Here is a 27,736-nt window from a genome sequence, read left to right as displayed (position 1 = left end):
ACCAAAACGTAAGCAACGAAGCTCTTTTAACAGCAAAAATAAAGATATGAGACAGCTGCATTGGAAATCAGGAGATCTTGGTTCTAATGTTATTCTGCCATGGGAAAATGAGCCTTAAATTTAGCTCTGAATGTCTTTGTACACTTCCTAATGTCATGTGCCATCTGGCATGGAAAAGAGCTGTGTTTTAAATCTGACAAACTTGAGTCAGATCTCAACTCTCCAGATTATGAGCTGCGTGATCTTAGGCAATTATTTCTCAAGGCTTCAGTGTACTTATTTTTAAAACAGTGGTACTCCCACTTCATGGGATCACTGAGAGCCATAAATAAAATTGCATAGTAAGTGTCTGTTAGAGTGCCTGCCTACCACAGAATGGGTGCTAATTTTGATTTTTTTCTTGTACCTTTTTCTAGTTTTAAAATTCCCTTTGTTATACAGTTCAGATATACGTATGCACACGTATATGTAAATATATATGTACCTATATACATATGTATATATACCCATGTATATGCATGCAAAAAATGGACATATGCATGTGAAAGCTGGACAGTGAATAAGGAAGACCAAAGAAGAATTGCCACCTTTGAATTATGGTGTTGCCAGAGAATATTGAATATACCATGGGCTGCCAGAAAAACAATTTGTCTTGAAAGAAGTACAGCCAGAATGCTCCTTAGAAGGAAGGATGGTGAGACGTCTTCTTACATACTTTGGGCATGTTATCAGAAGGGTTGAGTTCCTGGAGAAGGACATCATGCTTGGTAGAGTAGCCGGTCAGCAAAAAAGTGGAAAACCCTCAACAAGATGGATTGACATAGTGGCTGCATCAGTGGGCTCAGGCATAACAACTATTGTGAGTGTGGCACAGGACTGGAGAGTGTTTTGTTCTGTTGTGCATAGGGTCACTATGAGTTGGAACCGACTCAACGGCACCTAACGATAACAACCACAGTGTATCTTTTTAATAGAAAAGGTTCTCATTTCCAAGCTATTTTCTCTTCTTATAAACAGTTCTAATAAGCTTCATTATCCAGTTTCTCATAATGTAAGAAATTAGCTTAGAAGGGAGGAGTCTTGTTATAGACCGGCACAGTTAATCCTAACTGCAAACAGGGAAACAGAAAAGCTGTGAAGAAGGAATAGATACTTGAAAATGTAGTACTCTCACTTACTTAATTAGGAATATGATAGCCTCCAAAGGCATTGTTTTATCACAGTGCTTGCAGCATAATCATTAATATTCTCAGTGAAGAAGTGGTTACATTATAATGTATGTCCCTGCTAAGAAGACAATAAAGTAAGTATTCCATTTTAGGAAAATTTACATAAAATTCTTATTCAAAAGGTGCTTAAATGTGTAGGCATTATCTCCTGTGGTGTGATGCTGGCAATCCAACTCTTAGATATTTATAACACAAGGCGATATATTTGTTTCTGCAAAGGTAGTGTATTTCTTGACAATTCAGAAGACTATGATTCAGTGTGATAAAAGCATTATGAATAGCTATCATTATATTGGCAAAGATTACTGAATATATCAAGGGCTGCCAGAAGAACAAACAAATCTGTCTTGGAAGAAGTACAGCTAGAGTGCTCCTTAGATTGTCTCATGTACTTTGGACATGTTATCAGGAAGGACCAGTCCCTGGAGAAGGGCATCATGCTTGGTAAAGCAGATCAGCACAAAAGAGGAAGACCCTTAACGAGATGGATTGGCACAGTGGCTACAACAGTGGACTCAAACATAGCAACGATAGTAAGGATGGCGCAGGACTGGGCACTGTTTCTGTAGTACATAGGGTCACTATTAGTCAGAACCAACTTGATGGCACCTAACAACAACATCCTTTTCTTTTTAAAACTATTGGATATTAATTTTGCTAGTCACATATGAATTTGCACCTCTAATAAAGGAGACTTCTTTATGCCAATAAATAAATTTAGACTGATGGATAAGAGATTTATAGGCCTCCCTCTCCCCCGCATGAGTTTAAGAACCCTTGAGAGTTCATTTGTGGTTCATATTTTACCCATGAAGACTAGAGACTTATTTTGAGAGAGCCCCCCCCCCAAAAAAAAAAAGCAGGGCAGGCGGGGAGAGATACTCTGTTACAAGTAAAAGGAACTAATAGACTTGGATGAAGAGAAGAGTAAAAAAGCCCCCAGAAAATAGATATATTCTATTTACTAAACAGATGTAGTCCTAAGAATTTTATTGTGAATGATAATGTCATGTATCAGAGACAGAAAAAAATACTGAGAGAAGATTTCAAACTAGAAAGAGCAAGAGCAGTGAGTTATATAAAGTTACCTAAGGAGGGATCTCTGTTCCCAAGTTGTGGTGTGACCATGAGTAACTCACCTGATTTCTCAGGGTCTTACCTGTGTATAAAATTTCTAAAACAGTAAATGGTAGAAGTTTTGGGACTCTTAAGTCACTCTTCTAGGTCTGTCTATGAATGCAAAGTCAAGTTAGTTGCATCGTACTCTAATATGTTCCTTTATAAAACCGAAACAGTGTTTCTGGAGGAAACTTAAGAAATCAAGCAATTCATTTTAGCTTAAACAAAGCATGTGAGTAACACATGGTACATTCTCATTGTGAAATTCAAATAATACAGAAATACAAAGACTAAAAAGTAAAAAATTTCTTTACCCCACTGAAAAAAACAGCCTGAGGGCAGTGTCTGACCTCCTGTCACTTCACACGGGGAAAGGTCAACAGCCCAAGGCTGATTCCCATGAGGACATGCCTCCTCTCCCTGCAATCTTTACTAATTCTGACACTGACTGTCCCTCCTATAGCACTCTCTACTAGGTTTGATAATTTACTGCAGTGGCCACGCAGAACTCAAAGACCATGTTCACGATTATGGAGTTTATTAGGGAAGTAACAGTAACAATGCAGGCTCAGGAACACTCAGGATACAGTTCTTCCATCAGGATAGCCTCTCCCCAGCCGTGCTTGCAGGCACACCTCTCCCTGACCCTTAGTCTCTGCCCAGAGGCACTCTGCTTCCTCTCTCCATGGACCGGGAAGCCCACCGCGCTGTTTCCTGCTGGCGGTCTCTGCTGCTGGGTATCTCCTGCTGGTCTGTCTTTCCTTGTTGATGGTGGGCTCCTCCTCTCTGCTCTGCAGTTGGCTCTCTTTAAAGGCAAACTGACCAATCCCATTGGTAGGCCACGGTTCTGCTGTCACATAGTCACCTCGGTGGGTGTTACAAGACTGTGGCTAGAAAGGCCACACACAGAAGTAATTAATCCACAGCACCTACCCCCACTTTAGCCTTCTAATCTCACTCTGCTAGCCAGATAATAACCCAACAACTAGTTGGATGTGTGCTTCTAGACCTTTTTCTATGTACATATTTATATACGTATATAAATAAATATAAAATAAACAAAAAACCATGTATTTATGTACATATATGAATATGTTTTTGTGTTTATTTTATATTTTAGAAGTGTGGTTTTGGTGGGTGCTTGAGTTTTAATGAATTATTCAGTACACATTGTTTTACTACTTGCTTAATTTACTTACTGTCCTGTAGATCTTTCCAAATTTTGGTTATAGATCTACCTCACATTTTTTTGTGTGTGAAAATATACACAACAAAACATATACCACTTGAACAATTTCTGCATATACAATTGAGTGACACGAGTTACATTCTACAAGCTGTACCACCTTTATTGACAACCTTTTCCAAACGGTTTTACCATCTTTAATACAAACTCACTGGCCCCTGAGCTTCCTTTCAGGTTGCTGCTGTCCCTAATTCATTGTTTTTAATTGCTGCATAGTGTACTCTGTGTTGTGAACATGTAATTTATTTTACCCCACCCATGGACTTTTGGCCATTTCCAATTTTGTGGCAGTAACAAATAGTGCAGTGAAGAAGATCAGTATACAGTATAGTAACTTACTGAACCCTCACTGTGTGCCAGTGCTGTGCATTAGTTCATCTAATCATCACAGCAAGCCTGAGATAAGTACTAATTAGCACCAGGAAATTATATGTGAGGAAACCAGTCACAGAGCTCATGAGTAGCAAACAGATTGATCCAGGCAGGGTAATAAACACCAGAGCTCCTGCACTATTCCACCAGAGCTTTTATGAGGTTTTCAGAGATTCATGCCGCTTGAAAGGTTAGGAGCCAAGATTTTAGACAGGAAAGAATTAAAGAATTTCAGAGCCATCAACTACTGTGCTTCTCTCCATCTCCATTGTGACTGCTTTAGCTAGAGTGATCCTGTAACTGATTGTCCAAACAGGGAAACTTGAGTATGAAAGAGAGGGCATTAGGGTAATAGTTACACTGAGTGTCTTAGTTATCTAGTGCTGTTATCACAGAAATATCACAAGTGAATGGCTTCAACCAAGAGAAATTTATTCTCTAACAGTTTAGGAGGCTAGAAGTCCAAATTCAGGATGCCTGCTCTGTTGTTGTTAGGTGCTGTCGAGTCGGTTCCGACTCATAGTGACCCTATGCACAACAGAACGAAACACTGCCCTGTCCTGCGCCATCCTTACAATCGTTACGCTTGAGCTCATTGTTGCCACCACTGTGTCAGTCCACCTCCTTGAGGGTCTTCCTCTTTTCCACTGACCCTTTACTCTGCCAAGCATGATGTCCTTCTCCAGGGACTGATCCCTCCTGACAACATGTCCTAAGTATGTAAGACGCAGTCTCGCCATCCTTGCTTCTAAGGAGCATTCTGCTCTAGGAGAAGGCTTTCTGTCTTTGTCAGCTCTGGGAAAAAGTCCTTGTCATCCATCTTCCCCTGGCCTAGGAGCTTCTCAGTGCAGGGACCCCATATTCAAAGGATGCACTCTGCTCCTGGCACTTCTTTCTTGATTGCATGCGGTCCCTCTCCTCACTGCTGGCTTCTTTTATGCCTCAGAAGAGATTGACTCAAGACAAAATGAAATTTTATAGATTGAGTCCTGCCTCATTAACATAACTGCCTCCAGTCCTGCCTCATTAACATCATAGAGATTAGAATTTACAACATATAGGTAATTATATCAGATAACAAAATGGTGGACAGCCACACAATACTGGGAATGATGGCCTAGCCAAGTTGACACACATTTTGGGGGGACACAATTCAATCCATGATACTGAGATAGAATTATCTGAGATATTGTGGTACTGGGCCATTTGAGACCTGTGGATATTTTAATTCTCACCTGGGCCGCCATCACTTTCCATGTGGGTTACTGCTCTCACCCTCGTCCAATCCATTCATTCACAGCAACCAAAATGGTTTCTTTTAAATAAAACCTGATTATATCACTCAGCTGTTTAAACCGTTTCCATGGTTTTGTGAAAGGACATATTTTATTCTGTCCTCGTGTGATTGTTGTGAAAGAGCCGTGTGAAATAGCGTTCGGGCACTTAAATTGAGAGTCAAGAGGCCTGTTTTTGAGTTTCAAATATCAAGATTAGTTTGGTGCCCTTGGGCAAGTTAACTTCCCACGCAGTTTCCTCAAATATAAAATATAGGTAGTGTGAGGAGGGGCATGAGTTAATAAATATGAACGGTACAGTATAAACTCAGAACATTGTTAGTAGTTACCTTTGTACCTGTTATGCCCTTTGACAAATTGTTGTTGTGTCCCATCACAGTATCTAGCAGGTTGTGGTAGGATTTTTACAAGCTGAACCACCTTTTGTGACTCTACGAGTTTCCCAGAATGGAAACTGTAGTCTTTTTTTTTTTTTTTTTTTTTAAATCAAAGACCATAAAAGTTCAGTGACTTGCCAAGGGTAAAACGTTGATATTAAAACCTGTGAGTATCAGCTTGGCATTATAGCCTGATAATCTTTGCACTAGGTCCTGCTGCCTTCCCAGCAGAATTAAACAGGTTCTGTGTTTATGGTAGTCATATAAATATTTATCTCTGATTGTAATTTAAAGATCTAATTCATATGTTAAGAAAGATTTAGAAAGGTGTATCCATATATTTTACTGACTTAATTGAGAGCTTCAGCTTATAAGTCATGACTTGCAAAAAGGAAATTTACTAGGTTACATGATAAGTTGGGAGGGCTATTAGTGTAGCTCTCGGAATTGAAGGTAGAGAGAGCTACAAAAACTCCAGGACTGTCGGGTCTAGAACTGGAATTCTGCACACTGACAGCCCTAGGCCTACATCCTCATAGCTGGTGAACTAAAAAAAAAAGGTGGATGTCACCTCCCTCTCTGGAAAACTTGAGAGGACTCCGTTTGGCTTAGTCTGTATCTTGCCACCCACCCCGTGGTAGTATTAGATTGAATTATATGAAATTACAGACATTCGACCATTTTTTACCAACAAAAAGGGGCCATTTCATATGGCTCATATGGTGTAGGGGAGGGGAGAATAAGGCATCATAGACTGACAGCCCTAATAGAACTTTAAGAAACTGTGGCATTCCACAAAAGAGAGCTTCTGTTACCAGGAGAAGAAAAATGAGAAAGCATCCTGGGCAGTCAAAAGTAATAATGTCCATAGTCTAACACACTTAAAAAAAAAAGCATGGGTGAGCTAGAATTCAACTGGACCACCATGGTAATGAAATAGACCTCAAATATAAAAAACTTCTAAGGTGAGAGACTGAATTGTTCTTACCAATCTTTTCCATAGGCTTTTCAGGGCTGGACAGATCTGCCTTTTGTGTAACAAATGTGCCCAGAGCTCTCAAATTACACCTTTTGTGTTTTGTGTTATGTGTTAAGCATTTACTGAATGTTAAACGTGTCCCAGGCACCTTCCTTATAGCAATCCTTTTTAAACATGAAGAAATTGAGGCTCAAAGAGATAAAGTAACTTGGCTAAGATTGTACACCTAGTTAGTATGGAGCTAGAATTCGAAGTCTAAATTGAACATACAACCCAACTTCTCCTTCTATACTGGTACTTCTTAAATGTTGTCCTTGAAATACCTCTAAAGACTGAAGTAAGTACATGAATATTCATGGAAGGTCTGTAGGCATGTATGATCTGAATTAACAAAAATATTGTTATAGATGTTGTGGAGTTGTGTCCAACTCATAGCTACTCTGTGCACAACAGAATGAAACACTGCCCAGTTGTGTGCCATTCTCAGTCACTATGTTTGAGCCCATAATTGCAGCCACTGTGTCAGTCCATCTCATTGAGGGTCTTCTAGTTTTTGGCTGACCCTCTCCTTTACCAAGCATGATGTGTTTCTCCAAGGACTGATAACTTCCTTATAACATGTCCAAAGTGCATGACACAAAGTCTCACCATACTTGCTTCTAAGGAGCATTCTTTCTCTACTTCTTCCGAGACAGATTTGTTCGTTCTTCTGGCAGTCTATGGTATATTCAGTATTCTTCACCATGAGTCAGATGATTCTACATTTTGAATTGTCTTAATCATTGGTAACAGATTTCAGTATCGACAGTCAGGAGTGTCTTCATTGGTCCAACAAATCTTACTATTCACTAAATACTAATAGAAAAAGATAAGAGTGGAAAGTATATGGGTCTTTTGTGCTGTTTATGATTTGTTTATGTGAAAGGTTCCCTAAAAAAAGTTTTCCGAGATTGTCCTAGCTATTGTCTTTATAACTCAAGGCCCAGTTAGTGTGTTTTGTGAGTCTTTGTGGGTCCTTATGAGTCCAGCTCCAGCTGGGTCACATTCTTGGTGCTCAAGGACAGGAAATAATGGCTCCAATATTATCTCCTAAAATCATTCTCTCTTTCTGATCAGAGATTGGAGATAGTACTTCTGTGATCAACACCCGGACTTAGCTGGGCTCCTAGATGGTGGCCACGGCAGGCTCTTTAAACTCACGGTGTTGGTTTTCCACTAATTACCATCTGGCTCTTCACCAGGATCTTAAGGGCGATGTTCCCATCAATTGCATTGCCAAAATGAGCAGACTCAGTGTACATCAACATTTTAGCCTGAGGCCTTCTTTTGCCTTAAAGTGTATGAGACAATAGAAGATTAAGTTTTATTATGCCTAATACTATCAGGATACAGCCTAAGAATATTACTATCCCTTACAATAGTAATCTCACCCATGTACTTATTCCCGATGCTACCTATCATGGATTGAATTGTGTCCCCCCAAAATAACTGTCAGCTTGACTAGGCCATAATTGCTAGTATTGTGTGATTGTCCACCATTTTGTCATCTGCTGTGATTTTCCTATGTGTTGTAAATCCTTCCTCTATGATGTTAATTAGGCAGGGTTAACAGCAGTTATGTTAATGAGGCAGGACTCAATCTACAAGATTAGGTTGTGTCTTAAGTCAGTCTTTTTTGAGATACAAAAGAGAGAAGCAAGCAGAGAAATAGGGAACCTCATACTGCCAAGAAACAAGAGCCAGAAGAATAGCTTGTCCGTTGGACCCAGTGTCCATGTGCTGAGAAACTCCTAGACCAAGGGAAGATTGATGACAAGGACCTTCCTTCAGAGCTAACAGAGAGAAAGCCTTCCCCTGGAGTTGGCACCCTGAATTTGGACCTCTCGCCTCCTAGACTGTGAGAGAATAAATTTGTTGGTTAAAGCCATCCACTTGGGGTATTTCTGTTATAGCAGCACTAGATAACTAAGACAGGAACCAACCAAATAAATCTGGTGTTTGTAAGGGTGGTACAGTGTGTAACCAAATAGGTCGCTGTCTAATTTTATGTAGATATTGCTTTACTTCTTCTGTGTTATTTATCCAAATGCAACAGGAGGTATTTGCTACAGTACAGACTGCCTTCTTGGGCTAATAAAAAATTTAAGGCTACTCTGTTATCTCATGTCACCTTGGATAATGAGATCAGAGATCGTTGTGCTTCCATCCCACTAGCAACTTCATCTGCTATTCGTCTGTTGAGGGAACATTTTGATAAGAAAACTAATCAAGGTGATACTATAAAAATAGGGAAACTTTGGCCTTGGAGAAATTTTTCATTATTTTAATCATATATATTAGCTTTTATAATTGTAAATTAGTTAAAATAGCTATGAAAATCTTTACAGAATTAATGTGTCTAAAAGAGAGAGAGTCTCCCATCGCCCCAGTTTTCCTTATATTTAAAATTTTTTAATCTGGTACAGTTTTTCTTACTTGTCATTGGATTCTTTCTCAAGCAGTTTAGTTTAAAAATATTCCTTTTTTTATTTTAATAGATGATAGTATTTCTGCTGCAAGCACTTCCGATGTTCAGGACCGCCTGTCAGCTCTCGAGTTACGAGTTCAGCAGCAAGAGGATGAAATCACTGTGCTGAAGGCGGCTTTGGCTGATGTTTTGAGGCGGCTTGCAATTTCTGAAGATCATGTGGCCTCGGTGAAAAAATCGGTCCCAAGTAAAGGTAATTAAATGTGTGGTCAAGTTGGAAGTGTTTTGCTTTTTGCAACATTTTCTTGGTAATAAAATATAAAACTTAATGTATTTTACCAGTGACATCAAATTGGGAATATAAAACTGTATTTTCTCTTTTGGATTGGTTATGATTGTAGTTTGTTTTCCATTTCCTTTTTTTTTATTCTTAAGAAATTCTGTCAAGTTGATTCTTTATTATTTTAAATTGGGAATTTTTGTGTAATCTCACTGATTAATCATTTCCATGCTTTTGTGCCACAGCGTTTGTATGAATTTAGTATTTTCCATCTAGAAAATAAACTTATTGAGGGCAGGAAATGAATCTTCTTTTTGTGTCTCACATAGTTCTTACTTCACATTGTATTTTGAACATAGCAGGTGGGCACTCGCATACATTTATTTTTTTAATCAATGTTGTTATCATTACAGAAACATTAAATTCATTATAGTGAAATAGCTTCATTATTGCAAGTAGCCCTTCATGCCCATTAGTCAGCAGGATCCTGAAGAATTTCATTTAAATTCTGAAACTTACTGCCAACCCCAGTACAATAGGAATTTTAACTTCTACATAATAGGGGTGTTCATAAAACCAAAAACCAAACCCAGTGCCGTCGAGTCGATTCCGACTCATAGCGACCCTATAGGACAGAGTAGAACTGCCTCCTAGAGTTTCCAAGGAGCGCCTGGCAGATTCGAACTGCCGAACCTTTGGTTGGCAGCCGTAGCACTTAACCACCACGCCACCAGGGTTTCCGAGGGTCTTCATAGGTTGAGAGAAACAGTCACCAAGACCCCACTGCTCTGAGTTTCGAACAGATGTAATGTGTGTGGCCTTTGCCTTCCTCCACCCACCCAGAAAGAATTTAAAATGTTTTCACATCAATCAGACAGCTCAGCATATCATTTCAGACACCTCACCGGTTTCTAGGTGGAGTGGGTGGGGAGAGGGATGATTATCCCCATCACGGCAGTGAGAAAAGCGAGGAGGCCTGTTGCCTTTCTACGCACTGCGTGCAGCACTTAAGTGCAAATTATTAACCTGGGGGGAGTCTTATGTAACTTCCAGGTTCTAGCTGCATAGAAGATAGTACCAAAAAAAACAAACCAAACTCGTTGCCATCAAGTCAGTTCTGACTCATAGCGACCTTGTAGGACAGAGGAGACTGCCCCGTAGGGTTTCCAAGGAGAGCCTGGTAGATTCGAACTGCCAACCTGTTGGTTAGCAGCTGTAGCACTTAACCACTATGTTAACCAGAATTTGAGGTGCAGATTTGGAAGCGTATGAGTTCAGTTTCTGAATATTCAGTTTGAGGTAGATTTGAAACCCTGGTGGCATAGTGGCTAAGTGCTACAGCTGCTAACCAAAAGGTTGGCAGTTCGAATCCACCAGGCGCTCCTTGGAAACTCTGTGGAGCAGTTCTTTTCTGTCCTATAGGGTCGCTATGAGTTGGAATCGACTCAACGGCAATGGGTTATGTTGTATAAAGCCAAAAACCAAACCCCGATGTGAATAGATAGATACGTATAGACAGTTGAATTACAGGTCTAGAGCTCATGCTCCTCTTGGCTAGGAATTAGAATTTGGGAACGTTCAGCTTGTGAACGATAGTTGAAGCCACGGAAACAGGATGTACAATGAGAAAAAAACTCAAGATAGTTCCATTGGGAGCCCGGACATTTCAATATATAGCAAAGAAAAGAGTGATTCATGCTGCCAGCTGCTACAGAGAGGTCCAATAAAACAAAGACCAAGAAGTGACCACTGGATTTGGCATTTATGAGAACATTAGAAACCTCCCCAAAAGCAATTTTAGTGGAGTTATAGGATTGTAAATCAAATTGCAGTGCTTCGAGAAGCAGTATTTTGAGAAGCAGCAGATGACAAGAATTGTGGGATTGAGGGCAGCAAATATAGCCACTCTTTCAAAACACTTGCCTATATATGGATAATGCTGCCTTGGACTTTATGGTGCCTTTTCTCTAAAAGTCTCGAAACAAGTCTGGATAAACTGTCTCATCTTGGTTTTCTAATTGTTTTTGTTCGTAATTCCTTTGTCTTCAAAGTGAATCTAGGATCAGTTTTGTTTATGGCACTTTAGTGGAGAATTACCTGGTCCTAGAGCCTCAGAGCCACCTGGAGCTGCTACGTTGGAACTTGTTCTTTCTACGTAGTGCTGACTTTTTAAAATAACGTTATTAATTAGAGTGATAATAAGTTCCTTTCAGTTGATTATAAAATTCTGCTTCCTAAGTATACTTTGACAGTTCATGTAGTTACATGTTGAAATGAGGTCTACCAGTGATTATTCTTGGGATCACTTTGTAACCTTTGGACACAAGCTTTAACTGCTGTCTGTAAAGTGGATTGATGAGGGGATTAATTATATAGTAATCTGGGGAAGTGGTTACAATGAGCATCATTCATTGTTAGAAATTACTGGATTTCCCTTTAGTGAAGAAAAACTGCCTGTCCGATTATGTATTCTTATATTAATACTAAAACATCAAGAGAAACATTTAAAGCTTTGTTAATTTTATTATTGGCAACTTTATCTTAGAGTATTTCTGGTGTACCATAGAAAGTAATTGGAAAAAAAATATTAAGTGACTTCTCAACTGTCAGCATTTGTGTACAGGCTAAAATAGATCAAATATCATTTTTGACATTAAACAGGATTAATATATTAATGGTACTAATATTTGGAATAAACATTTTAAGCAAAGTATTTTCAAGTAAATGAGTTTCCTTTTTTTTTTTTTTTTTAATGCTTTTAAAAGCAATGGCTCCTTCTTAGGGATTTTTTTTTTTTTTCCTCCCTTAAGAAGTAAAGCTGTTTCTGATACTGTGGACAATTTTCTCTAATATGTGAGATTTTTGGCCAGCTGTGAAATTATAATTCGTAATATTTACCTTCAGATAAATTACCGACAGGAAATAATCACTAATATCTTCTTAAGATAATTAACATTTTCTCGAGGGAATTTTCTTTAGCAGTGAGACAGGCTCTGTGGGTAAATAGGGTAGAGCCTTTTTATGAAGCTGTAGTTAACAGGATAAATTAACTTCCTTACTGATGAAGGCAGCTATTATATAGTTTCCTGAGATGGTAGTGATGTGGGGGGACATGACTTGGCTTTTCAGTACGGCTAAAATTAAACAGCAATAATCCGTGTGCTAATGGCTTAAGGACCTTCTTAGAAGTACTGCTAGTCAATAAATGCCCGAATCAGAAACACACCTACTTTTGTCATTTCAGTGTTTTTAGTTCCCCAGTGTGCCAGCAGTATTGAAAGCCAATCCCCATTTGTTTCGAGTATATCATGCCATATTACTTAACTGAGGTAGAAAGTTTTCCCAATCGTTTTTAAGGTGGTCAGTCATTTAAATTTCTCGTATACCATGTCCTCTGTCAGAGAATTCTTTCCTTTTGACGGCATATGTTCATAACATATGCACCAGTTGCAACTGAATCCCTGCCAAAAGGGGGAAAAAAATTACCTGCACTTTGGAACAAAAGGGAAGGAGCAGAGAACACTTTGGCAGTTTTAACTGCCAGGAAGACAGATTATGTCGCAGCTGGTGCCTGGGAAACCCATTAGGACCTCTTGGGGAGACCAAATGAATGTAATTTGAGAGTAGCCCAGTGGCACTATGTGGAGACAAGCTGTTAGTGCACGGTGATATAAAAGTAAAGGAGTCAGATTTATCTGAAGGTGGGAAACCAGGCATTTAAGCCAGTGCACTGCTGGTAACCAAAGGGTAAAAAAAAAAAAAAAAATTTTTTTTTTTTTTTTTAGCGTAAATTGAAATGTTGAGGATGTCAGTTCTCTAAAAGAAACATTTCTAATTATGTAGAATCTAGGGTAGTATACAGGCACAGATTTGTATCATTTGATCTTACCCCAAGTGACATCTGAAAGAAGCAGGGATTATATCAGCTTTGCTGTAAATGTTGATAAGTAAAATGCATTCATCAGGTTGGGAAGGTGTGAATTTCCTTGGTGGGACCTTTAGGCTAAAATGACTCATAATTATGGTAAGGGATAGGAGTGTCTCATTATTTTGACAAAAGCTCAAAGACTTCTAAGCAGCTCTTTGTATATAGAAGGGTATGGGTTGGTATTGCTTCAGATCAGGTAGTAATTACCATTTATAAAGTTCCGTTTCTCCATGAGAGTCAAATATGTCCTTGGTCATCCTCACTGAGGATATACTTTTAAAAAATTAGTGGTCAGGAACTGAAGGGATTAAGGGTGCATCTTCCTGTGAGACAGGATGAAAGGAGAATTCCAAATGGAGAGGGTAAAATTTGATGGCACTTGTGTATGCCTTGATCTTCTCAAAGGATGAAGCAAGGTAAACTACAGAAATTGAGAGGAGTGGCTGGAAGTTTAAAAATGCGAAGAGAGTGGAAGAGGTATACACTTGGAACCAAAGGCTGTTTATTGTTTATACCCTTCCCCTGATCATAATTTTGCCCATCCTTTAAGGCCTTAGGCATTACCTCCTGAAAGTGATCTATCTCTTTGTCTCTACCTGAAATTATTTTAATTTATGTCTCTTCTGGCATGTATATTATTTGTTGCTTCTGCTAGATTATGAATTATTTGAAGATGGGCACAGTTTCTTGTTAATATAGTTAGCCTTGGAATAACTCAGTAAATGCTTATTAAATGCAGGAGGGGAAAAAAATTACAGAAACAGGAAGGAATGATGAATGAAAATTGCTCTTTTAAAGGGATGGATTGGAATAAATGCAAGAATAAGAGGATATTACAGATGGGGTAACAAGGATTTCAGATTGGAGCTTTTGAATGTGGAACTGTTCCCAGTGCATTACTTTGTAAGTCTAGAGGACAAATGAAGTTTCTTAGGATTTGGAACTGTGTGGCTGAGGTATCAGAAAGTTCTTCTCTTTGGGTCTGTCATCAAGGACTATAAACCATAGTGATCAGTTTGCTCATGTTATGATAAAATAAGATAAAGTATAATAGTTATTGATGGGCCCCAACCCTGACATTGTGATGATTTACCACTGTGATTAAAACTAAATTAGTACGTTTCTGGTTTTTAGTCTTTTTTGTTACAGACTTTGAACCTAAATTTCTGTTATTTCAGCCACGTAGCTGCTCAGAAAGAGAACTACTTTCATACCTTTGGCCCCTGGAGGTCACTGTTTCCAGTCTTGCAGTCTAGACCTTGAGAGGTTGATTGCTCAGGCTTTATAATGTCCAAGCCCCGAAATATGGTTCCCTTATAAAATATTAGACATATATATATGTCATAAATTTGTGCACATTCAGTAATCAGTTCCATGTTCCTTCCTCCCAGTTAGTTTCTAATAGTTTAAATTTCAAAGGATATACTTTAGACTTCCCAGCTGGAAAACAAACGTTCACGTACAATTCCCCCCCCCCGCCCCCCCCCCCCCACTTTACTTAATTCATTCTCTCTACACCCTGGGAGATCATTTACTCTTTTACCCAAATGCTAAGGATTCCCAGTACTAAGTGTTATCTCAAACTGTAAGAGAAAATAACCATGAAAATCTTGTTTTAGTCTCTTCTTGCTGTTTTATATAATTACCTGGGGACCCTGGTGAATGAGAAGATAGATAAGTCAATAATTATAAAACTGTATGATAACTGGAGCCCTGGTGGCACAGTTGTTAAGTGTTTGGCTGCTAAGCAAAAGGTGGGCAGTTCAAATCCACTCCTTGGTAACCGTTTGGGGCAGTTCTACTCTGTCCTGTAGGATCGCTGTGAGTCACAATTGACTTGATGGCAACAAGTTGTTTTGATGTGATAACTGGCATAAAAAAAAAAAAACATAAATTTAGGGTGTTATGGGAGCAGCTAGAATAAATAGCCAACTCAAATTGGGGTTGAAAATTCCTCAGCAACACGGTTTTTTTTTGTTTTATTGGCTCTGATTCCCAAATTCTTATGTATATTGTAGACTTCTGCACTTCAGAATTATCTGTTTACTTGCTAGATTGTTCCACTTGTATGTTCTTCAAATTTCAAAAATGTGACATGCTCCAAAACTGAACCTGATATCTTTTAAGTCTTGAATATTTTTTAAAACTGCCTCTTCCTTTCCATTCATGCTCCCCAGCTCTTGTCCCTGTCATCTTCTGCCTAGACTGCTGCCTTGAAATCTGCTTTTCACATAGCCACTAGAGGAGTTCCTTTAACATATAAATTGAACTAAGTCTTTTTTCAGCTTAAAACCCTTTAGTTGTTCTCTACCCTCTATGGGTAAAGTGTTTGTGATCTAACTCTTGCTTACTGCTTCCTCTCCTCTGTGGACTCTGTTTTCTCTTGTTCTACATTCTGCCCACATTAAAGAGCTTCTTGTCCCCTGCCACCCTCCTCCACCACACACTTTGCTGTTGTGTTCTTCCCATTCCATTACACATCCTGCCAGCTTAGAATAGGGTCCAGATACCACCTCCCTTTCACCTGCCTATCTTTCACTTATCCATTAAGACTTCGTGCTGTATTTCTTCCAGGAAGCCTTTCTTGAGCTCTGTGCCCCTGATCATCCTTACAGGATTGTTTGTCCTTTCTTTGTACGTCCATGATACTCTGTTGATTTCACTCTTTTGCTGTACTTACCACATGTTTTCATTGCCAGTGTAGTTCCCGTGCGAGATTTTGAACTCCTTGGTGTCAGTGGTTGCCATGTTCACTTTTGCAAACAAAAGGCTAGGATCATAATAGCCCCTGAGTAAATATTTGGTGGGTGGATGGATGATGAATACATGTTAGCTTAGGCAGGTAGTGGGACTAGTGTATGCCAGAGAGAAGGACCATCCAGGTGCAGAAGCATAAGGAGTAGAAGTGTTTAGTTTAGGAGTTCAAAATAAACTGGAGCACAGGGTCTGAGGTTGGGAGTGTCAAGAAATGAGCCTGGACTTGCAGGTAGGGCCCATAGTGAAAAATTTTGTATGTCTTGCTAAGGAATTTGGTTTTTAGCCAGAAGGCAGTAGAGAGCGATTAAAGGATTTTAAACTGAGGAGTAACAGGCAGATTTACAGTAATTCATTAATCCTGAGATGCCAATATTTTTCCATTATAATGTCTCTGGAATTGCAGTGTATCTTACGATTGATGGTGCGTTACAGCTCTAATAGGCAATGCGTTTTTCTTTCTAATGGAACTTAAAATTATGGTACATATTATAATTGAGGACATAAAACGTACAGCATGTTTTAGAAAGACCATTCTGGCATACTGTAGAGGATGACTTCAAGCAGAATAAAACTGCAAGAATGGAGAATAGAGGGAAACTGAACATAATCCAGAGGAAAAATTAGAGGCAGTAGTGGTGAAGATGTATTTGTTTAGTGAGCCATTCAGATATTGATTAGGTGTGTTCCATGTGCCAGGCATGGTGCTAAGCCTGGTGATACATACAGGAATCACAAAACAAGCAAGGTATGTGTCCCCATAGAGTTACATGGAGATAAGGACCGAAAGAAATAAAGGGGATAGTGAGAGAGTAAACTAGGAGAGGCAGTTTAGATAAAGTGATAATGAAAGCTTTCTTTGAGGAAGTAATAATGAGTTTAAGTTTCAACTTGAGGGATGGAGATGAGCGTTCCAGATGATGCAGAAGCTAAGGTGCAAGAAGGATAGGTAGGGAGAAACAAATCCAGGAGTTATTAAGGTCATATCTGCCCACCCCCCAAAAAAGAAGAACCTTGACTCTTAATCTCACACCATTTACAAAAATTATAGAAAATGGATCGTGAACCTCATTGTAAGTGCTAAAACTATAAAACTTCTATAAGAAAACATAGGAGAAAATCTTAGTGACCTTGGATTTGGTAAAGATTAATTAAAACCACAGGATGCTACTGCACACCCTCCAGAATGGCTCAATTAAAAAGACGCCATTCCAAGTATTTGCAAGGATATGGAGGAACTGGAACTCTTGTATACAGTTGGCGGGAATGTGAAATGGTACAGCCACTTCGAAAAACAATTTGACAGCTTCTGAAAAAGTTTGTTGTTGTTAGTTGCCATTGAGCCAATTCTGACTCAAGGCAACCCCATGAGACCACATGTGTATGGAGTGGAGGTGCTCCATAGGATTTTTAAGGCTGTGACCTTTTGGAAGCAGATTGCCAGGCCTGTCTTCCGAGGTGCCTCTGGTTTGGTTTGTACTATTATCCTTTTGAATAGTAGCTGAGCACCTAACCATTTGGGCCACCCAAAGACTCCTTCCTAAAAAGTTAAACGTTCACTTACCATAACCAAAGAAAAACCAAACCCAGTGCCGTCGAGTCAATTCCGACTCGTATTTACTCCAGCAGAATATAAGTGTATATCCACACAAAGACTTGTACACTTAGGGTCATTGTAGCTTTATTTGTAGTAGTCAAAAGGCAACCCAGATGTCCATCAACATGTCATTTGGACAAAATATCCGTGTGTGACGGGATAAGCAAACTCCGGTATATCCATACAGTGGAGTAGTAGTCAGCTATAAAAAGGAATGATCTACAGATATACTTATCAACTTGAATGGATCTCAGAATAATTATGCTGAGTAAAAAAAGCTAGGCAAAAAATACATACTGTATTATTCCATTTATGTAAGATTCCAGAAAATCCATGCATCTATAATGACAGAAACTAGATCAGTGGTTGTCTGAGGACAAGGATGAGAGAAGGGAAAGATGGATTACAGACAGGGAAACTTTTGGGGGTGATGGATATGTTTATTAGCTTGAGCGTGGTGATTGTCTCACATGTATGACCAAAAAAAAAAGCTCGTTGCCATTGAGTCGGTTCCAACTAATAGCAACCTTGTAGAACAGAGTAGAACTGCTTCACAGAGTTTCCAAGGAGCGCCTGGTAGATCCGAACCGCCAACCTTTTGGTTAGCAGCTGTAGCACTATAACCACTACGGCGCCAGGATTCCCCTGCGCCATCGAGGTTTCCAGAGCTTATTAAGTTGTACACTTTATAAATGTGCAACTTATTATATGTCGCTAATATCTCAATAAAGCTGGGGGGAAAACCCAAATCCAAAAAAAAAAAAAAACTTTTTAATGAACCAACAAAGAACTTGGCCACCCATTGAATGGTGGCAGTAAGGAAATGGAGGGATTAAAGCTGACTCCCACTTTTCTGGTTTGTACAATGATTGGATGGTGATATCCTTCACCATTATAAGGTATGTTATAGAGTAGCAATTTGAACTGTTTTGGGACGGAAGAGGCACATCACTTCATGGGGAGATGTCCAATAGCAATTAGATATACTAATATTGAGAAGGGTATGAAGTGACGAGAGCTGAAGAGCCAAGATACACAGGCTGGACAAGAGAAGAAGAGTAATCAAATGAGAGTGAGAAGAAATGGTTAGAAAGCTACAAAGAAATTCAGGCAAGGAAGATGTCCTGGGAATGAAGGGAAAAGGGTGTTAAGTCAGGAGCGATTCGATGCTGAAGAAAAGTTGAACAAGGTAAGAAATGAAAAGTATCCATTGAATTTAATGTCAAGTCATTGGTGACCTTGGTAAGAAAAATTTCTGTAATGTGGCTAGCGAAATTGTAGAAGTTGAGATGCAGAAGGTAAAATGTAGACTGCTGGCTGAAAAGTCTACAGGCTAGATTGGTCTTCAACAAAGATATAAAGGTAGGTTAGAATCAGATGAGCTTTGAATGAGATAATGAACATGAATTCTACCAGCAATGGATCATTACCAAAGATAATTGATTAATTTTTAGGTTTTAGTCAGGTTTTTAATATTATACAAATAACATAACAACATTAAAGAATTTTAGAAGAAAAGTTGACCCAAAATTTTACTGTATTAGTGTCGTATTTTTCTCTTTCCATCAAAAGCTTTAACTTAACTCTTTCTTAGTCTGTTGGATATATGGTTGCCCATGCATTTTTTCTGACTCTCAGGTTTCTTGGGAGTCTACTTTTCCTGCTAAAAGTATTGTTGCCCTCCAATGGGGACTTGTGTCATGGTGAAAGACGAAAGAAACCTTCACTGAAGCAAAATAGCTGGGGTATGACCCTTAAATGTGAGGTAGTGGATCCAGGAAGTATGATTGGGTAAAAAGTTTGTATTATTTTTCTTTCGTGCCCCCAGATAAACTTTGTGAGCATATTATGGTTTCCTGTGTGATAGTTAGGGAGCCCTGGTAGGCTTGGTTTTGGGGTATGTGTGTGTGTGATATTTGGAAAACCAGAGGTACCCCATGTAACCTAATGGAAGGAACCCCACAATACATCCTGCCTCCCATGACCGGTTGGACAGATGGGCACCCACTAATTCTGGCACCCAAGATTTGTGGAAACCATGTATTCCCACATATTTTTTAAAATCCATATTACCAACCCAAAATTGAAACACAGTTCATGATTTAGCATCCTTCCATTAATGAAAACTCACAGTAACGGGGAAAAAAAAAAAAGGCAGAAAATAATTGGACCAAGAAAGAACTGGGGAGCAAACATGATCAAACTGATGTCTCAGAAAGACAAATCTGACAGATTGGATAGGAGGGGCAAGGCAAGGGTTTTAGACGAAGGTGAACCATGACAGTACAGAACAGAAAGATGGAGATGCCCTGAGTGACACACAAAGGAGAACCCACAGGATTTGAGAGGGTAGCTGGTAAGGGGAGGGAGTCGGAAACAACTGATTTATAACTTGAATGACAGAATAGATGAGGCACAGTGCCCATTATCTGCTCCTAACCCACCTTTATGCCTTTGTTGGAGATCAGTCTTGCCTTCTGATTGCTGAGACCCATCCCCAACCTGCTTCTGAAGGATACTCTTTCTACCAACTGTTTTTCTTTCCCCTCTTACAGCTCTTTTTTCACACTCTGTCTTTGATGACTGTAGCTATCCACGCTAGCCAAATACTTGGAAAGTTACTCTCTCATGTTAGGTGGTTTTATTATTGTAAATCAGAAGCACCTGAACTAAGTCATATACCCTCTTGGCAGGAGGAGGGGGGTAATCCAGGTGGGGGAACACAGAGACTGAATTCAAATGGCAATATATTTATATGATTTAAAAGTCAAAATCAAGGTTTCGTTTCTGATAATGGCTGAATAAGCTCCTTTATATTTCTTTAACTATAAACTTGGCCGTTCTTACAGCATGGGATTATTTGAACAAGATTGGAAGATTTTCTGCAAAGTTTTAGTTACCATTTTTTTTTTTTTAATTTTTTCTTCACAGTAACATTTTAAGAAATGATCGATTAGGGTTATATCCTGGCTCAGTCTTCTTATAAATATATTAGTATTCAGAAGAGTATATTTTGTAATTGGTACCCAAAATTTTACCGTAAACTTGAAATTGCTGAGCAAGGAACCAGCAGTCACATCACTATGAATATAAAATGTCAGTTTAGGTAGAAATGCTAAGTTTAGACTGATAAACTATTTGAAGCATTGGTGAAAGAATGGTAAAAAGTACCTGAAATAATATTTTTAAATAATATTCAAGAGCAAGTGAAACAACTGTATTATGTGTGAAAAGCAGAGAGAGAATTATGTGTATGTGTTTTGAACAGTGCCAGGATTTGTTGGTGTTTAGGCATTAACAGACCCACATATTGTTAAATTGCACATGGGTCACAGAGGACTATGATTACTCCTCATGTAAATTCTGACCCTAATCTTAATACTTAGAAAATACTTAGAAGCTGAAGGAATTATCCCGTTTATACTTACTGGGAATGTAATTAGTACGCTTGTTCCTATTGGAGACAGTTGCTCGCTTTGAGTGTGTAAAATACAAGGTCTTCTTTCTTCTTGAGAGAAAGGTAAAAGGGCATGAAGAACCCTTTTCTCTCTGTTTATATATTTGTTTATCAGAGAGGGCTTGACATAACTTAAACAGGAAATCCGCAGGTAACTATCGATCTATGGCCTGTCTTACTACTGCATCCAGTTGTTCAGATATTGAACATTCGTACATAATTCACTCCTGCCAGGCTTAACATTGTGTGTGTATGTTGGGAGAAGAGAGGGATCTGATAAATAAAATAAAAAATATCATTATCATTTGTACTTCAGTCTGGTGTAATGCCAGAATTTCTCCCATGTTGTTCTCCTTCACAAGTGACTACACATCAACTAAACCCAGTGCAGGTTCAGTTTAGGCTGAAGATTTGTCATTTTCAACGTATAAAACCAAATCCACACCTGTCGCCTTTGAGCTGATTCTGACTCACAGCAACCCTAAAGGACAGAGTAGACCTGCCCCACAGGGTTTCCAAGGAGCGCCTGGTGGATTCAAACTGCTGACCTTTTCGCTGGCAGCTGCAGCTCTTAACCACTACATCAGGGTTTCTTTCAACATATAGTACTTGATAATTTTCAGTACATACTACGTTTTTGAGATCTGCTTCTTTGCTCATATGAGTACCTTCATTTTTCTATTCCATTATTTTTTAAAAACGTGTAATAAACATTCAGATAATTGCATAGACATTTCTACATGAGTAAACTCCATGACTGGCTAAGTAAATGGAGACTTTCTGTTGACTGAAGAAGGCCTCAAAAGATGGCCAATCGAAGCATGTCTTGTCTTTTCTGAGTAAGCATCTGGGAATGGAGAGCCTGCTGAGACTGATCAAAACTATCACTGCCATCTAGTCATGTGAAGATGAATAATTCACAGGATAATTCGTAAGATATCTTGAAAGCATTTGAAGATATGGACAGTGTCTTAGTTCTCTAGAGAAGCAAAACCAGTAAAGCATATAAATATATGTATATATAGAGAGAGATTTATATCAAGGAAATGACTCACTCAGTTGCCGAGGCTGGAATGCCCCAAGTCCGTGGGTCACGCATCTCCTGATGCACATAGCCACAGGCTCTGGAGAACCCAGGTTGGACAGGTCGGAGGACAGGACCCTTCTTCACAGGTTGTGAAGATTGATGAATCCCAAAGATTGACAGGCAAGACCACAGGTAAGCTGCTCGCTCAAGTCCCAAGAACCAGAGATCAGATGAACAGGAGCCAGCTGCAGGATCCAGAACGGGCAAAATCCCACAAACCTTGCCAGAATATACATTTATATTCAATGCAGGCCACACACCCAAGGAAGCTCCCTTTCAACTGATTGGCTACTCACACTATCATGGAGGTGATCACATAATACCGAATCCCATCATGGAAGTGATCACACCATCATATGACTATCAGATCACTGAGGATCATGGCCTAGCCGAGTTGACACACAACCTTCACCATTACAGACAGTAAGTCTAGGACTTAGAAACATCGAGATGAGGTTTGGGGCATTAGAAGAGGGCATGAGAAGTGAATTACAGGCTCTGTATGTTGTTGTGGAAACCCTGGTGGTGTAGTGGTTAAGAGCTGCAGCTGCTAACCAAAAGGTCAGCAGTTCGAATCCACCAGGCACTGCTTGGAAACTCTATGGGGCAGTTCTGCTCTGTTGTATAGGGTTGCTATGAGTCGGAATCGACTCGATGGCTACGGATTTGGTTTTTTTGGGTTTATATGTCACTGTGGAGCCCTGGTGGTACAGTGGTTAAGAGTTTGGCTGCTAACCAGAAGGTTGGCAGTTCGAATCTACCAGCTGCTCCTTGGAAACCCTGTGGGGCAGTTCTGCTCTGTCCTATAGAGTTGCTATGAGTGGAAATCATTATTGTTGAAAAATTGATTTTAGTTCTCTGTATCAGAGCAGTTATCCTCAAACTGCTGTGCATAGGAATCACCTGGAAATTTTGTTAAAGTGGAGATTCGGATTTAGTAGGTCTGGGGTGGAGCCCAGGAATCTGCATTTTAATAAGCTCCCAGGTGATGCCCAGGCTCATAGTCTAGGGACCACTCTTAGGGTAGCAAGGCTTAGACCAGTGGTATCAGAACTGTAGTGCACATCCCAGTTACCCAAGGGTTTGTAAAATATGCGTATTCCTGGGCACCACCTCGGAGACTAGGATTTAGTAGCCCAGGGGTAGGGCTTAAGAATCTGGATTTTAAACACATAATCCCTTGTGATTCTAATATGGGTGATCTATAGACCCCACCTTGAGAGCATTACGTCAGCCCAGTATTTCTTAAAGCACATTTCATAGCACGAAACAGGTATTTTAAGGAAAGAATTCTCCGGGGATGTACGTTTGGAAAACACTGGGCTTAACAGGTTTATTTACTGCAGGATCTCTAAGCCTTTCATAAATAATATCTATTATCTCTAAGCAGAAAATCTAATATATAGCATTTCCCTGGGGTCATCTCTTTTGGGAAATGTGTCGAGGAACCTAATGTTCGTTGGAGCCTGCTTTGGAAAACAGTGCTCTAGACTGGAAGACGATAGGTGTTAGGCTAGAAATAGTATAAATATTTTGAAGAAAGAAGGAAGGTAATTGTTCAGAAACAATCTAAAAGGCTGTAAAGAGAAAAAAAAAAATGGGATGTAAAAAATAGATAAATTATAAAACTGGTTGAGTTTAAGGAGTTCTCCTCAGGCATGACCCAAGGCAAATATAGTGGGGGTTGAATCTTGTAATTAGCAGATTTCGAAAGTGAATTGGAAACAGTATTTACCATTATAGATGCTTGTATGTCGATACTAAATAACTTTGAAGAGTGAATAATAATTGGAGTTTGTGTTTCTTAAGTTTGCCATTTTAACCCAAGTGAATAACGAGGTGCGTTTTATAAATATCACCAAAACTTGACTACATGGGCCTTCACACTGGAATATGGTTGTGGGAAGACTTTATTGTTCAAAAGAAAAAGTCTTTCAAGCTTCTCTTGCACAGTTTACGTTGTGACCTATGCACACATGGCTGTGTATATTATGACTCAAACAAAGGTTTCACAAAACAATTCTTCTCTAGTCCCTCCTTCCTTCCCTTCCCTTCTCTCTCTCGTCCTCTCTTTTTTCCTCCATCTCTTCCTTCCTGGTACTGGTTACAACCCACAAATGGGCTGTGACAGGCAGTTTAATAACACCAAAAAGATGTTTACCAAAATGTTCAAACAGATTCAAAATAAATTTGAGAGCGGAGACATCCTGATTTGGAAAACATAAAAAGTAAAAAGGATGGGAGTAATATTTCATATTTCCCAGTTTCTAAGTCCCATTTACTTTATGACACCTATATACCCCAAAAAAAAAACCCATTGCTGTCTAGTCGATTCCGACTCATAGCGACCCTATAGGACAGAGTAAAACTGCCCCATATGGTTTCCAGGGGGCACCTGGTGGATTCGAAATGCTGACCTTTTGGTTAGCAGCTGTAGCTCTTAACCACTACGCTACCAGGGTTTCCGGCATCTATATAAGGAAGCCTAACCCTGGTGGTATAGTGGCTAAGTGCTACGGCTGCTAACCAAGAGGTTGGCATTTTGAATCCGCCAGGCGCTCCTTGGAAACTCTATGGGGCAGTTCTACTCTGTCCTGTAGGGTCGCTATGAGTTGGAACTGACTCTACGGCAGTGGGGGTTTTTTTTTTTTTTTTTACTTTTTTTGGGCGGGGGGGATTTTTTTTTAATAGGTAAAATGGAGACTGAAAATCTTCGGAAGAAACTGATCATTTTAGAGTTCAGAAAATCACTATAGGAATATTAGGCATAACTGGTTGTATACTTGAAGCTTCAGGAAAGAAAGAATTTAAATCATTCTAACAAAATATCAGTTAGGCTCATTAGTTGGCATATATGTTGCTAATAGAAGAAGCCAACCCTTCAACTCCTAATTTGTGTCCTTCTTCATGTTCAAAAGAATGATCTTGAAATCACAAATGGCAGAGCAGATAACACAAAGAAAAATTTAAGCCCCCCTAAAGAGTGTGTCGATGGCACTAGAAAAAATTAAAAAAAGAGTGTGCCACCCAGTTGCTCGGCACCCACTTGTACTAAGAAAACTTGATGAAGCAATTTCTGAATCGTACTAAATAGTTTCTGAGAAATTGAGTATGGAAGATATGAAAAAGATTGGGAATCAGAGTACCATTGGTTAATATTTGGAGAAATACTTAATACCTCCTGGTTCAGGGCTGCTTGATAATGAACTGGATTGAAGTCTAAGTGAGGCACCTGTTCCTTTGACCTTGACTCTAGAGGCTAGTGCTGTGGAATGGACCCTGTTGTAGTCTATCCAGTTACGAGTGACAGAAGATAGCACTGAGCCTGGCCAGTATGCGCCTGTGCAGCAGGCCCTGTCTAGTCTTGACTTTTAAGTCACCATGACTTGAAGAGATTAAATTTACACTCCATTACAGGATTAACCTTAGAATATTTTTCCACCAATAATTTTGTGTCATTTACATGGTAATTCGAAGCCATGCCCAAGATGAGATCAAATAATATATCTTTCCATATATGTTATTCTGATTCATACTTCAGGGTAGAGCACCTGTGTCAAATTCTTAAGTAGGATTAGCAGACAAAATACAGCACGCCAGTTAAATTTGGATTTCAGATAACAAATAATTTTTTTAGTGTGTGTTATACTGATGTATACTCATTGTCTGAAATTCAGATGTAACTGGGCATCCTATATTTTTATTTGCTAAATCTGGCAATTCTACTGGTAAGGTATCTTTTAACTCTGAAATTGTAGCATTGTGAAGCCCTGTGCTTTTGCAGCCAGGATCAGATTTTTCCTCATCAGTATTCTTCTACAACTAATCTACCTTTCCGTTAATAATAGCCGCAGCTGTTGACATTGTGTCTGCAAAAACATGACCTTTTATCATCGACAGTCTGACCGCTACCTTTTCTCACCATTTGGGTATAGTCTCTTTGCTGAGTTTGAGATTTCTGTAATATGTTGCCTGTAACCAGTAAAAGATGAGGTCAGTGAAAGCGTAGCTCAGATGGCTCATTTCTTCTGAGACCTAAAAAGATGTGAGGGTAAGATACAAAATATAATGCACTATACAAATAAGGGAAAGTATCATTCCTTTGATGGTGCATGCATTGGACTGCATTTTGCCTGTTAACAAGAAATTATGGCATGTATATTATCACCAAAAATAAAATGCTATTAAAAAAAAAAGTACTGTGTTGAGAGCGGAAAGGCAAATTCTTGTAACCGGAGCTCTGTGTGCCAAATTTGTCCTTGTGAATTGATAACAACAGGCAGTCCCCAGGTTACCAGCGTCAGATTTACATACGGCTCTTACATACTTGACCTTTAATGTTATATAAATTTGCTCTCACTTTGAAACTAAGGAACCAACCCCTGCTAACAACAAATTCTTCAGCACAGCCACCCTCACGTGCAGCTTTTAAATCATTGAAAAGGCTTTGAGCATTTTTTTGCACTAAAATGAGGCCAAATAAGAACCATATGTACCTGTTCTAACTTACCTGCAAATTTGACTTAAAGACACACTTAGAGTTGATCTCGTTTGTAACCCGGGGACTGCCTGTTGTTTGGTGCAGACACTTGACTCAGGGCCCGCTATCCGAACAAATTGACCATGGTTCTCTGTATTTAGTATAAGTAAAAGTTGTTTTCAGGGTAAGCGCCAGCCTTAACTTTCTTCTACCTAATTTTCTTCTCTTTCATTCAGTGAGACAGGAGAAATGATATGGGTTTCTCTAAAAGAAACACACATGTCTTCTTTTCTGCTTGTCTTTCATTCACACATTTGTTCACTTGAATTAGTTTCATAAAACTTTTCTTGCATTCAGTGGGTAATTTTCTTTGAAAATGAAATTTGTTGTGCATAAAAATACTTTTACCACTTTGATCTCTGACAGTTTGCCTTTTTTTTGGATCACCATTTCTTGAATCTTCTTTTATATTTGGCTTGTTTTTAACTTGGCCTCTGAGCCAAGAGATAAAGTTGTACTGTTCACTTTAAAATCATCTAGATTGTTCTTATTAGTAATTGACAAATGGTATGATTTTTAGTTGATGGCATATGCTGTTGAAAAGAAATTTTATTATTTTAGCTCACTCAATAGTCTTCCGTAATCTGCTTAAGTTATTGCCTTTTTGTATAGAAACAGTAAATTATTCTGGCAGGGATAAATTACTGGCATAATTTAAAAGCATTACGGATTTTATTTGAAGACTTTGAAGTAAAGCCTTTGTTGTTTCTTTATTAAAGCTGGAGTTTCTCTGCTATTAAACATGTTATCCTTTCATTCTGTTCCCTTTCCCTGGTCACTCAGAATGTGCTAGGGAAATATTTTTCCATTTCTAGTAGCAGTTGTTTCTATTGTTGAATTTTAATTAACATTAAAGTCCATTTATTTGCTAAATCTTCTATCAATTCTGACTTAGAATTTATTTGTCATATCTGTAATGTATAGCTTTACCAGAGTGTCTCCTCACATGTAAATTCTACCTTGTAAAATATTTCTGAAACCTTGAAGACAGCTTCAGGCAGTTATAGTT

General features: G+C 39.0%; 1 protein-coding gene across 3 annotated transcripts in view; it reads left to right on the top strand.

Moving 5' to 3' along the window:
* Positions 1 to 27,736, top strand: part of EML4 (EMAP like 4) — a 201,230-nt gene that overhangs the window by 87,236 nt on the left and 86,258 nt on the right. Inside the window, exons 1-2 of one of the 3 annotated variants that reach the window (XM_064277165.1) lie at positions 522 to 694; positions 9,155 to 9,337. In XM_064277165.1, coding sequence (XP_064133235.1) covers positions 673 to 694; positions 9,155 to 9,337 — 205 coding nt within the window. In that variant the 5' untranslated portion in view covers positions 522 to 672. Of the gene's footprint in view, positions 1 to 521; positions 695 to 9,154; positions 9,338 to 27,736 lie in introns of those variants that run through there. The other 2 variants (XM_064277164.1, XM_010595895.2) reach the window with 2 other exon arrangements.

Source organism: Loxodonta africana, chromosome 26 (assembly GCF_030014295.1).
Source record: "Loxodonta africana isolate mLoxAfr1 chromosome 26, mLoxAfr1.hap2, whole genome shotgun sequence".
Lineage (NCBI taxonomy): Eukaryota > Metazoa > Chordata > Mammalia > Proboscidea > Elephantidae > Loxodonta > Loxodonta africana.
Note: the sequence above shows the minus strand (reverse complement) of the source record. Positions and strands in the feature narration are given on the sequence as shown.